Source organism: Hyperolius riggenbachi, chromosome 2 (assembly GCF_040937935.1).
Source record: "Hyperolius riggenbachi isolate aHypRig1 chromosome 2, aHypRig1.pri, whole genome shotgun sequence".
NCBI classification, from domain to species: domain Eukaryota; kingdom Metazoa; phylum Chordata; class Amphibia; order Anura; family Hyperoliidae; genus Hyperolius; species Hyperolius riggenbachi.
In genome coordinates this window covers 486091347-486104378 of record NC_090647.1, presented here as the reverse complement: position 1 = coordinate 486104378, position 13032 = coordinate 486091347, and the positions used below count along the sequence as shown (strand labels likewise).

Below are 13032 nucleotides of genomic sequence, written 5' to 3'. Positions count from 1 at the left end.
GGCAACTGGTATTGTTTAAAAGGAAATGTACATATCCTTCACAGTTTAGGTTCCCTTTAAAGCGGTATTGTCACCATAAAAATCAAATTTCAACAGCAACTGGTCTGAGTGTATTAAGTTATAAAGATGCTAATCCTGCAATCAAAACTTACAAAACTTTTTCTGCTGTTATGATTTGGAGTTATCACATACTTACTTACATACATACATACATACTTACATACATAGGAGCACGGGCCCTTTAATAGCCATTGCCATTCAGTTGCATGCTGGGGGTTCTTTTTATCTATAATATATTCCTCCTCTTCCATTTATTTCCCTGCCCAGCTGCTTATCAGAAACACCCTCTTCTCACTTGTGTTTACAAGCAAGGCTGAGGTGACTCAGCGATTAGAGGAGTAAATAAAAGTAAGTAAAAAAGACAGTGCAGTTCCTAGTATACACCTCAGTGGGAGTGTCTGAAGACTCTAGGAGGAGGGCAGCTAATGAATACACGAGCGAGAGAAGGTGGGGGGGGGGGCTAATCAAGAGTCAGGGAGGATATGTCAGCATTAGCTTTGCAAAATGCCCACTGCCTAGAATAGGATTTTCTGCTTTTCCTTTATAAAATTCACAGGAATCAGGTGGATAGCACAATACATCTGTTATGGGCAGCACGGTGGCGTAGTGGTTAGCTCTCTCGCCTTGCAGCGCTGGGTCCCTGGTTCGAATCCCAGCCAGGGCACTATCTGCAGAGAGTTTGTATGTTCTATCCATGTCTGTGTGGGTTTCCTCCGGGCACTCAGATTTCCTCCCACATTCCAAAAACATACGGATAAGTTAATTGGCTCCCCCTAAAATTGGCCCTAGACTACAGTACTTACACTACATAATATACATAATATAGACATATGGCAATTGTAGGGAGTAGATTGTGAGCTTCTTTGAGGGACAGTTAGTGACAAGATATATATATATATATATATATATATATATATATATATATATATATATATATATATATATATATATATATATACACACTGTACAGCGCTGTGTAATATGTCGGCGCTATATAAATACTAAATAATAATAATAATATGCAAGTAGAACTAGTATTTACTTATATATGTGTTTTTTATTTCTAGGTTAGCATGGGTGTCGCTTGTTCTTTAAGTAACTTACAGCACTGACTAGAAGTACAGTTAGTGCTCTATATGGAATGGGGTTTAGTTTCATTAGTTTATCCACACTACAGGACCTCTTTAAATGCAGATAGGGAAATTCTTGTATAGCAACTGTTATTATTCAGCTAATGCTGCAGTTCAGCTTCATGTACTGTAAGTGATAATTGCATCTAGCCCAGTAAGGAAAATGTGCAGTGACAGAAGACTCCCCCCCCCCTCCTCCTCCTGAAATAATGGCTGGGTGCTCTGTGTTCAGAAGGCTGCGTAAAGTCGTCTCCTCGTTTGTTTTTCTGCAGCAGGTGGCACGGCCCTACGATATGACTAAACAGAATCTTGCCCTGCTGCTGTTGCAGCCAATCAAGCTGAGCTGAGAGAGGATTACCTCGAGTAACCCTTGCGAGATTAGTTGCTTGCATGTGAGATGGACAACTCTTCTGTAGGCAGCTTAAGTGGCAGAATGACACAATTTCCTGGAATAAACATGCTGCCGGGTCAGGCAACTTTCGTAGGAAGGATAGTGGTGCTTGTACAGTTGGGCGCCTCCGTGCATGCGTTCCTTTTGCAATCCAGCTACAGCCAAAGCTTGACCTTCTGCAAAGGTGGCAGAGACGCCTGCACATGAACAGATGAGACTACAGGTGCGTGTGGGCACAGCACGGGCGGGGGCTTGCTGTTCAGCTCTCTCTGATATTTACAAGGGCGGATTCTGCCTGTGACAGATCTTGTGAAGAAGCCAAGGATAAACTCTGCACGTTTGTGCTGTGACACAGCCTTACACCGAGCAGCTGTCAGAGGGTGATCTGGGGAAGCAGGTGATCCTGGAGCGTTGCAGGGAGGAAGGAGGGGGGGGGGGGATGTGGGGGAGTAATCAGCTTTAAAACATTGCGTATCCTGTGTATTGAATAAGCATCTAGGTCAGGACATCAGACCCAAACTCTTATCCCAGTAGACTTGTTGGCCTCGTTTGCATTTGCCCGTGGCCTGACAGGTAACCGTTTCAGAGACCACGTGCATTGCATAAGTATAAAAAGCTATAACCTATTGAATGAAAACGTAAGTGGAAATTGTAGGATTTTTTATTCTGATATTTGAATTCAGAATAATTCAGAATAATTCCAATTGAAAATAGATGTACATGGTATATGGGCAGAGAGCGTTCTCGTGGTATATGGGCAGAGACCGTTCTCGTGGTATATGGGCAGAGACCGTTCTCGTGGTATATGGGCAGAATAAATCGGTCACATTTTGGGGGGGGGGGGGGAAAGTCACTGCGTCTTATAGTACAAATGCAGGAAGGTCCTGACTTGTAAGTACCTCCAACCCACTGCAATGTTGGGAACTCCCTGTAATGTGCCCATGCAGAGGAGGACACAAGGGGGACACAAAGGGGCCTATAGTAGGGCACACGGAGGACAGAGGGGAACACATGAGGGAGACACAAGAGGTACAAAAGCAGTATAATCCACAAGATGTCCCTGCACCATGGAGGCACAAGGTTTAGTATATTTTTCCCCTGGTTTTGTCCTCTAAATCTAGGAGCGTCTTATAGTCTGAAAAATACGGTAGGTCAATTCAACAAAAATGTTTGGAGATGCTCTAACTTAGTCTTCAATCCACCCAAATTTGGCCCTCATTGAAATTGTTTATATAAAGAGACACTGTAAGGAAAAAGTGCCTCTATGGGGTACTTGCCTCAGGAGGGGGAAGCCTCTGGATCCTAATGAGGATTCCCCTGTCCTCTTTATCCTTGTAGTTCCAGCGCTGTCAGCGCTGAAAATCTGCCACCAAAAATCACCTGAAAATTGGTGGGCGGGGCAGGCACAGTAGGTGCTTTAGCGCGCGGCAATATTTACTTTAGCGCTTACAATATACGCGCTCCTGCTCAGAAGCAGTACAAGCTTCCCCTCGGGCTCCGGCAGTAATACCCGAGCCCGATTGGGTCCGCTGTACTGCTCAGGCACAGGTGGCTTGACTGCTCAGTAGAGCGGACCCGATCGGACCTCGGCTAATTCTGCCGGAGCTCAAGGGGAAGCTTGTACTGCGCCTGCGCAGGAGTACAGATGGGTAAATATTGCTGCATGCTGTTCGGGGGATGCCGACGCTGGATCCCTATGGCTGAAAAGGACAGGGAAGCCTCAGTAGGACCCAGAGGCTTCCACCTCCAGAGGTAACTACCCCCCACAGGGGCTCTTTATTTCATACAGGATTAGTTTAAATTTAGCAACCATACTTGCTGCCAAATATCATAAATCTGGCTCCGGCTATTGACAGCAGCCAAAATTCTTTAACATGCTAATTTGTGAACCAGCGTTTACGAGCACCCAGATTAGTCACTGAGCCCCGCTATAGCCATAGTTCACAACGGCCAAAACATCGGTGCTGCGCCAAAATTAGCTGTCTTGACTGCTACGCATACACTGACAAGTTTGCTTTAATGCAGCTGTTATTTGAAGCTGCGGTGTACGTTGTAGTTTGGTAAATGTCTCCAATACACAGAGAAGCACAAGGCACAGCCTACTATTAAGGGTAATATTCTGGGATACTGTTATACTATGCCTGTGTTTATATTAGCAACTTGGCAAGCAGCACAGTTTTCCTTGTTAGAAATGTGCTTACTGTGCGAGAGCCATTCACGTGGTCTGCTGGCCGGATGATCCGCGAATTGACCTTTTTCTCCAGCCAGATCTCTATTGCATCACCATCAAGTTATGTCCGGAGGATCACTTTTCATTTCACACTTTACAGGTGTTTGCTTAGGAGCAGGGTTATGCAGTGTGACAGTATGTTGCACTTTGCTCAGTGAAGGGTTATGCAGTGTGACAGTATGCTACCACTGTTTGCTCAGTGAAGGGTTATGCAGTGTGACATTATGTTGCACTTTGCTCAGTGAAGGGTTATGCAGTGTGACAGTATGCTACCACTATATGCTCAGTGAAGGGTTATGCAGTGTGACAGTATGCTGCCACTGTTTTCTCAGTGATGGGTTACGCAGTGTGACAGTATGCTACCACTATATGCTCAATGAAGGGTTATGCAGTGTGACAGTATGCTGCCACTGTTTGCTCAGTGAAGGGTTATGCAGTGCGACAGTATGCTGCCACTATTTGCTCAATGAATGGTTATGCAGTGCGACAGTATGCTGCCACTGTTTGCTCAATGAAGGGTTATTCAGTGTGACAGTATGCTACCACTATTTGCTCAATGAAGGGTTATGCAGTGTGACAGCATGCTACCACTATTTGCTCAGTGAAGGGTTATGCAGTGTGACAGCATGCTACCACTATTTGCTCAATGAAGGGTTATGCAGTGTGACAGTATGCTACCACTGTTTGCTCAGTGAAGGGTTATGCAGTGTGACAACATGCTACCACTATTTGCTCAATGAAGGGTTATGCGGTGTGACAGTATGCTACCACTATTTGCTCAATGAAGGGTTATGCAGTGCGACAGTATGCTGCCACGATTTGCTCAATGAATGGTTATGCAGTGCGACAGTATGCTGCCACTGTTTGCTCAATGAAGGGTTATGCAGTGTGACAGTATGCTACCACTATTTGCTCAATGAAGGGTTATGCAGTGTGACAGTATGCTACCACTGTTTGCTCAGTGAAGGGTTATGCAGTGTGACAGCATGCTACCACTATTTGCTCAATGAAGGGTTATGCAGTGTGACAGTATGCTACCACTGTTTGCTCAGTGAAGGGTTATGCAGTGTGACAACATGCTACCACTATTTGCTCAATGAAGGGTTATGCGGTGTGACAGTATGCTACCACTATTTGCTCAATGAAGGGTTATGCAGTGCGACAGCATGCTACCACTATTTGCTCAATGAAGGGTTATGCAGTGTGACAGTATGCTACCACTATTTGCTCAATGAAGGGTTATGCAGTGTGACAGTATGCTGCCACTGTTTGCTCAGTGAAGGGTTATGCAGTGCGACAGTATGCTGCCACTATTTGCTCAATGAAGGGTTATGCAGTGCGACAGTATGCTGCCACTGTTTGCTCAGTGAAGGGTTATGCAGTGTGACAACATGCTACCACTATTTGCTCAATGAAGGGTTATGCAGTGTGACAGTATGCTACCACTATTTGCTCAATGAAGGGTTATGCAGTGCGACAGCATGCTACCACTATTTGCTCAATGAAGGGTTATGCAGTGTGACAGTATGCTACCACTATTTGCTCAATGAAGGGTTATGCAATGTGACAGTATGCTACCACTATTTGCTCAATGAAGGGTTATGCAGTGTGACAGCATGCTACCACTGTTTGCTCAGTTAAGGGTTATGCAGTGTGACAGTATCCTGCCACTGTTTGCTCAGTGAAGGGTTATGCAGTGTGACAGTATGCTACCACTATTTGCTCAATGAAGGGTTATGCAGTGGGACAGTATGCTGCCACTGATTGCTCAGTGAAGGGTTATGCAGTGTGACAGTATGCTGCCACTGTTTGCTCAGTGAAGGGTTATGCAGTGCGACAGTATGCTGCCACTATTTGTTCAATGAAGGGTTATGCAGTGCGACAGTATGCTGCCACGGTTTGCTCAATGAAGGGTTATGCAATGTGACAGTATGCTACCACTATTTCCTCAATGACGGGTTATGCAGTGTGACAGTATGCTGCCATTGTTTGCTCAATGAATGGTTATGCAGTGTGACAGTATGCTACCACTATTTGCTCAATGAATGGTTATGCAGTGTGACAGTATGCTACCACTGATTGCTCATTGAATGGTTATGCAGTGTGACAGTATCCTGACACTGTTTGCTCAGTGAAGGGTTATGCAGTTTGACAGTATGCTACCACTGTTTGCTCAATTAATGATTATGCAGTGTGACAGTATGCTGCCACTGTTTGCTCAGTGAATGGTTATGCAGTGTGACAGTATGCTGCCACTGTTTGCTCAATGAACGGTTATGCAGTGTGACAGTATGCTACCACTATTTGCTCAATGAAGGGTTATGCAGTGTGACAGTATGCTGCCACTGTTTGCTCAATGAAGGGTTATGCAGTGCGACAGTATGCTGCCACTGTTTGCTCAGTGAAGGGTTATGCAGTGTGACAACATGCTACCACTATTTGCTCAATGAAGGGTTATGCAGTGTGACAGTATGCTACCACTATTTGCTCAATGAAGGGTTATGCAGTGCGACAGCATGCTACCACTATTTGCTCAATGAAGGGTTATGCAGTGTGACAGTATGCTACCACTATTTGCTCAATGAAGGGTTATGCAATGTGACAGTATGCTACCACTATTTGCTCAATGAAGGGTTATGCAGTGTGACAGCATGCTACCACTGTTTGCTCAGTTAAGGGTTATGCAGTGTGACAGTATCCTGCCACTGTTTGCTCAGTGAAGGGTTATGCAGTGTGACAGTATGCTACCACTATTTGCTCAATGAAGGGTTATGCAGTGGGACAGTATGCTGCCACTGATTGCTCAGTGAAGGGTTATGCAGTGTGACAGTATGCTGCCACTGTTTGCTCAGTGAAGGGTTATGCAGTGCGACAGTATGCTGCCACTATTTGTTCAATGAAGGGTTATGCAGTGCGACAGTATGCTGCCACGGTTTGCTCAATGAAGGGTTATGCAATGTGACAGTATGCTACCACTATTTCCTCAATGACGGGTTATGCAGTGTGACAGTATGCTGCCATTGTTTGCTCAATGAAGGGTTATGCAGTGTGACAGTATGCTACCACTATTTGCTCAATGAATGGTTATGCAGTGTGACAGTATGCTACCACTGATTGCTCATTGAATGGTTATGCAGTGTGACAGTATCCTGCCACTGTTTGCTCAGTGAAGGGTTATGCAGTTTGACAGTATGCTACCACTGTTTGCTCAATGAATGATTATGCAGTGTGACAGTATGCTGCCACTGTTTGCTCAGTGAATGGTTATGCAGTGTGACAGTATGCTGCCACTGTTTGCTCAATGAACGGTTATGCAGTGTGACAGTATGCTGCCGCTTTTTGCTCAGTGAAGGGTTATGCAGTGTGACAGTATGCTACCACTATTTGCTCAATAAAGGGTTATGCAGTGTGACCGTATGCTGCCACTGTTTGCTCAGTGACGGGTTATGCAGTGTGACAGTATGCTGCCGCTTTTTGCTCAGTGAAGGGTTATGCAGTGTGACAGTATGCCACTACTGTTTGCTTAGTGAATGGTTATGCAGTGTGACAGTATGCTGCCACTGTTTGCTCAGTGAATGGTTATGCAGTGTGACAGTATGCTGCCACTGTTTGCTCAATGAACGGTTATGCAGTGTGACAGTATGCTGCCGCTTTTTGCTCAGTGAAGGGTTATGCAGTGTGACAGTATGCTACCACTATTTGCTCAATAAAGGGTTATGCAGTGTGACCGTATGCTGCCACTGTTTGCTCAGTGAAGGGTTATGCAGTGTGACAGTATGCTGCCGCTTTTTGCTCAGTGAAGGGTTATGCAGTGTGACAGTATGCCACTACTGTTTGCTTAGTGAATGGTTATGCAGTGTGACAGTATGCTGCCACTGTTTGCTCAGTGAATGGTTATGCAGTGTGACAGTATGCTGCCACTGTTTGCTCAATGAACGGTTATGCAGTGTGACAGTATGCTGCCGCTTTTTGCTCAGTGAAGGGTTATGCAGTGTGACAGTATGCTGCTGCTGTTTGCTCAGTGAAGGGTTATGCAGTGTGACAGTATGCCACTACTGTTTGCTTAGTGAATGGTTATGCAGTGTGACAGTATGCTGCCACTGTTTGCTCAATGAAGGGTTATGCAGTGTGACGGTGTGCTGCTGCTGTTTGCTCAATGAAGGGTTATGAAGTGTGACAGTACAAGGGTCATCTTAAACGCAACAGCTGTTTTCATTTAAACATCGCTGTGTTGTATTAATGAGGAAATAATTTTTAGACACACTATATTATTTCTCTACATTATCAACTCTTTTTATGCATTTATTTCTTACAAGGTTCTAAATCACATTGTAGTAGCATTGCAATCCTCCCCTATGAGTTTTGGGGGTACGGGGGGAGCAGGTCACAATCATGTTAATGTTGCTGAACAAACAGTTACAGGTAGTTCTGCAGTTGTGACAAGCAGAGCATGTAGAGAATACCTGACAGATGCAAGTTAAAGGACAACTAAAGTAAGAAGATGTAGGCTGCCATATTTATTTTCTTTTTAAAAAAGACCAGTTGCCTGGCAGCCCTGTTGGTCTGTTTGGCTGCAATAGTGTCTGAATCACCAGAAACAAGCTTGCAGCTAATCTTGTCAGATCTGACAATGTCAGAAACACCTGATCTGCTGCATGCTTGTTCAGGGTCTATGGCTAAAAGTATTAGAGGCAGAGGATCAGCAGGATAGCCAGGCAACTGGTATTGTTTAAAAGAAAATACATATGGCAGTCTCCATCTTTCTCACTTCAGTTGTACTTTAAATTACACAGACCGAGCACCTAGCATGGTAGATAAAAACGAATGGATCTTGTATATTGCCACTGTTTGCTTAATGAGGAGGTTATGCAGGGTGTAAATACATTACCACTGAGGGCCTATTACAGCTGTGGAATTTGAAAACATATTGCCATTCCATAATTTATCTCTACTTAAATCTCAACATCTGAAATGAATGAATATTAAAGACTTGCATAGCTTTCAGTTTTCAGCATGCCAAGGAAGGTAAATGTAATTTTCTGATTTGGTTGAGAGGGCTAGAACTTTATTACTCCTGGGGAAGGATCTCTGCAAAATAGAAATTCATTTGGATGTGGTGTACTGTCACCACCTGCTGGCAGGTAGATGAATATACAGGAAATGTAGCACCTTGCTTCTTTTTTCCACGTTCACCATTCCACAGTGCAGGCAGATGCTTCTTGCAGGGCTGTGAAGTCTGCACAAAAATCTTCCGACTCCTTAGTTTATGAAACCTCCGACTCCATGTACCCAAAATGGCTCAGACTCCTCGACTCAGACTCCTTAGTCTAATACTTACCAGGGCTGTGGATTTGGTACTCAAATACTCAGACTCCTCAGTTTATGAAACCACCAACTCTGACTCCAGGTACCCAAAATTGCTCCAACTCCTCGACTCCGACTCCTCAGCCCTGGTTTCTTGTTCCATTAGGTTTTTGTATGTTCTCCTCTGAGGTTCCTTACAGCCCTAGAGCAATTTTGTGTTTTTATATCCATTGTATAAGGTCACATAATAAAATGAAATGTATACGTTATTTTTCCACGACTGTTCATCTTTTGAAATATAAAAACAATCCGTCTACCTGTTGTAGCAGTCTGAACCAGCAGTGCTCCTATCACATGTAAACCACAGTGACCTCATCCATGTAACATTCTTAATCACAGCCAACGCTGACAATCACTGACAGCCTATCCACCTCAACTGTAGTCTAATGGTGCCCATACAGCTAGCAATTGTGCCTCCCAATCCACTATCTGATTTGATAATTTTATTGAATCGAATAAAAATCTTTGCTGCAACATGTCAATTCATTTAATGCTTTGATCGAACATGCTGGACAATAATTTCAGTCACGTGTTGCTGATCGAGTGCGTGCTGGTAACTGTGTGATATCGCGACAGCCAATGTATGTGATGGTCCTCTTAAAGAGGCACTGAAGCGGAAAAAATATGATATAATGAATTGGTTGTGTACTATGAATAATTACTAGAAGATTAGCAGCAAAGAAAATATTCTCATATTTTTATTTTCAGGTATATGGTGTTTTTTCTAACATTGCATCATTCTCTAATATCTGCAGATTACACAATACTCAGCACGCAAAATGATTCTTTCAGAGCAGTCTGTGAACTAATGACCTCTCCTCTGGCAGAGAAAAAGTAAACAGTTGAGATAATAAGTCAGAAGGCAGCCCTCTCCACGACTTTTGAAAGTCGTAGAAATGAATGGCTTTTTTGCATAGAGATAACTGGAGTTTCTTAACTCTTCCTGTACTGGAAACAATTAGACTGATGTATCTGATTCTTAAAGAAAACCTGAACTGAAAATTAAGTCAAAATAAGCATACACAAGTCATATTTACCTTTCATGTAGTCTACTCCTCAGTGTCTTTCTCCTGTCCCGCGTCCTGTTTGTTCACTGTGATCAAGGGAATTTTCCGTCCTCCATTTTGAAAAAGGCCATTACCCATAACCGCTTTCTGGTCAGCACACAGTTAAACTGTAACATCGCCCACTTGAGCCATCGGGAAACATGGGCATTAACTGGTACATCAGTTTTCCTCTCAGCTATAACTGACAGCAACTGATATTTTATTGACAGCAACTGATATATTTCAGATCTGACAAAATATTGTCAGAACTGGAAGGGATTGTCAGAAGAAAATGGTGAGCTTCTGAAAGGAACTGATGGCAAGGTAACTATGTAATGTTTATTTGAAGTTACCTCATGTGTTTATTTTAAATATTTTTACTCAGTACAGGTTCTCTTTAATGTTTTATTTCTTAGCTGTACTACACATACAAATCATAATATCATAATTTTTTTTCGCTTCAGTGTCTCTTTAAGCAGGGCTGTGGAGTTGGAGTCTGAGTCGAGGAGTCTGGGCAATATTTGGGTACCTGAAGCCGGATTTGGAGTCTGAGTCGGCGGTTTCATAAACTGAGTTGTTGGAGTTGGATGATTTTTGTATCCACTTCATAGCCATGCAAGGGCTGTGGAGCAGAAGTCTGAGTCAAGGAGTCTGAGCCATTTTGGGTACCTGGAGTCAGATTTGGAGTCTGAGTCGGATGAATTTTGTACAGACTCCATAGCCCTGCTTTTTAAGTATTAAATATCTGAACACGTATGCTCTAAAAATTCTCATGCGTTCCAGCCACTTCTCTGCTGTACCACATTGCATCGCACGTGTGGCTGGGTACAGCACTCGCAGGAATGCCAGACACAGGGGTGACAGCTGTCGAGTGGCCGGGAGTCACACCTGTGTACAGATGTAAATTTTGGGGTGGGGGGTTTGTGTTGATTACATTTAATAGGAAGTCAGCGGAGGTGGCGTCGCTAGGCTGATTACTGATCGATTTAATGCCAAAATCAGTCTGCAGTATATAGGCAGGTAACAGATCTCTCTCAGATCAGATTGAATCAGAGAGAGATCTGTTTTATGGTCGATCTGCCCATACATTGCAAGGTGTATGGTCACCTTAAGAGTAACTTTGATTTATTTTGTTAAGTTTACACAGACTTTTGGACCATTAAATATTTTGGACGTTGCATGACAATTGTCTACTTGTTCAACAGCAACAGATAACACGGCCTTCCCAAGAAGAAAAGGAAATTGAGAAAACGGAGGAGGATAAAGTAGAGAAGAATGAGAAAAAGGAAGAGGAAAGAAGAGAAGAGGAGGAAAAAGAGATCAAGGAAGATTTTAGGTAAGCTGCTTTTAGTAGTTTGCCGTTCCATGTAGTGCACTATGATTGCACCATAGGGAATTGTGCCGTGGCATCAGGCGATGCTTCCTTCTAATGTTCTGTGAATGAATTGTCCAAACTTCATTTTGTTACAGATGAAACCCCTTGAAAAGCTCGGATCAGATAGATTTTAAATAAACATAATCTATTCATTAAACCTTACATATGAGTATATATACACAAATAAACCTATGGTTAAACTGGCACCCTAGCTGAGACTCTCTGTTCTTTAGGAGATGGAACGGCAGGAGAAAGTAGAGGAGAATTATTTTCATCTTGGGAAGGAGCTTTCTCTGAACTTTTCTGGAGAGTAAGCCCCAGTGCTATAAGCAGATCTCCAGCATCTGCAGGATCAGATATGACATGGTAGACACCATCTTGCACAACAATTAGCTTAAAGGGGTATCCCAATCTATATAAAATACCTTTTGTCCCGGAGAAGTGTGGTGACCGGGCGAAGCTTACGGCGTTTCGCCAAGGTAATGGGAGATATGTCGCTCAAAATTAGAATTTTTGTGTCCAAGAAGAAATATGATTGCAGATTTCTGGTAGCCACTGTGATGATTTCCTTCACCTCATAATAATGAGACCGCACTATTATATCTTTCAGTAGTGGGGCACCAGCAGGTCTTGGGCCTAGTGAGCCCTATCTAACCTCCACATTTCCTTCGGCGTCTCCGGGGAGAGAGAAATACAGAGATCAGTTACATACTGTTTAATGTCCTGCGGGTGGACCAAGTCAGGGACCCATCTGTCTCAAATTCTGCCTCCTTTCACGATTCTCCTGGTCCTCCATCGAACGTTGAAGTGTGGAAACAGTCCATCAGCCTGTTGTTTTCTGCCTCCAAGAAATCGCAACACTGCTGAAGTGACGTCCCCTCTTTCTCCAAGATGGAGGTGCCGGAAAGAACCGAAGTGACATCGGCTTTTAATTCCGCAAAAGCGGCTGTAATCGTTTCTTTCACCGTCTTAGATAACTTATCATGAAGGTCCGCCAGACATCCCTCCAACACTCCTTTTGTAATGTAGCCCGAAACAGGATCAGTCTGTATGTCCTTAGACGCCATCTTAGCGCAGGATTGTGGATCAGGCCTCACAAGGAATCGATCGAGAGTGTTAACTTTGTTTTTTCCCTTTTGCCCATAAATCAGTAGCGGACCACTTCTCCAGTCGGGTGCTGCTTACTCTGGGTGCCAGCAGTATAGATTAAGACGTTTAGATCCCAGCCTGTATACGGAGCGCCATCTTGCATGCGCCCCATTGGTAGTGAATTTTTGCCTTTTTTTTTTTAATTTAAAATGCACAGTGTTGGTAGTTGTCTTTTTGAGAAACATTGAGTGAAATGTGAACTAGAGTGTTAAGACCCCTGGAAAATTGAAAAAAAAGTTGGGAAAGTGCTCCATGTCCCCTTCAATTTACATCTAAACCTTTATCTT

The 13032-nt window shown here is 43.6% G+C and overlaps 1 protein-coding gene across 12 annotated transcripts in view; it reads left to right on the top strand.

Moving 5' to 3' along the window:
* The window catches only part of NCOR1 (nuclear receptor corepressor 1), a 262192-nt gene that overhangs the window by 144241 nt on the left and 104919 nt on the right, over positions 1 to 13032 (top strand). For 11 of the 12 annotated variants that reach the window (XM_068270355.1, XM_068270349.1, XM_068270351.1 and 8 more), the window contains one exon: positions 11427 to 11557. In XM_068270355.1, the coding sequence (XP_068126456.1) occupies positions 11427 to 11557 (131 nt within the window). Of the gene's footprint in view, positions 1 to 1777; positions 1805 to 11426; positions 11558 to 13032 lie in introns of those variants that run through there. The other variant, XM_068270354.1, reaches the window with a different exon arrangement.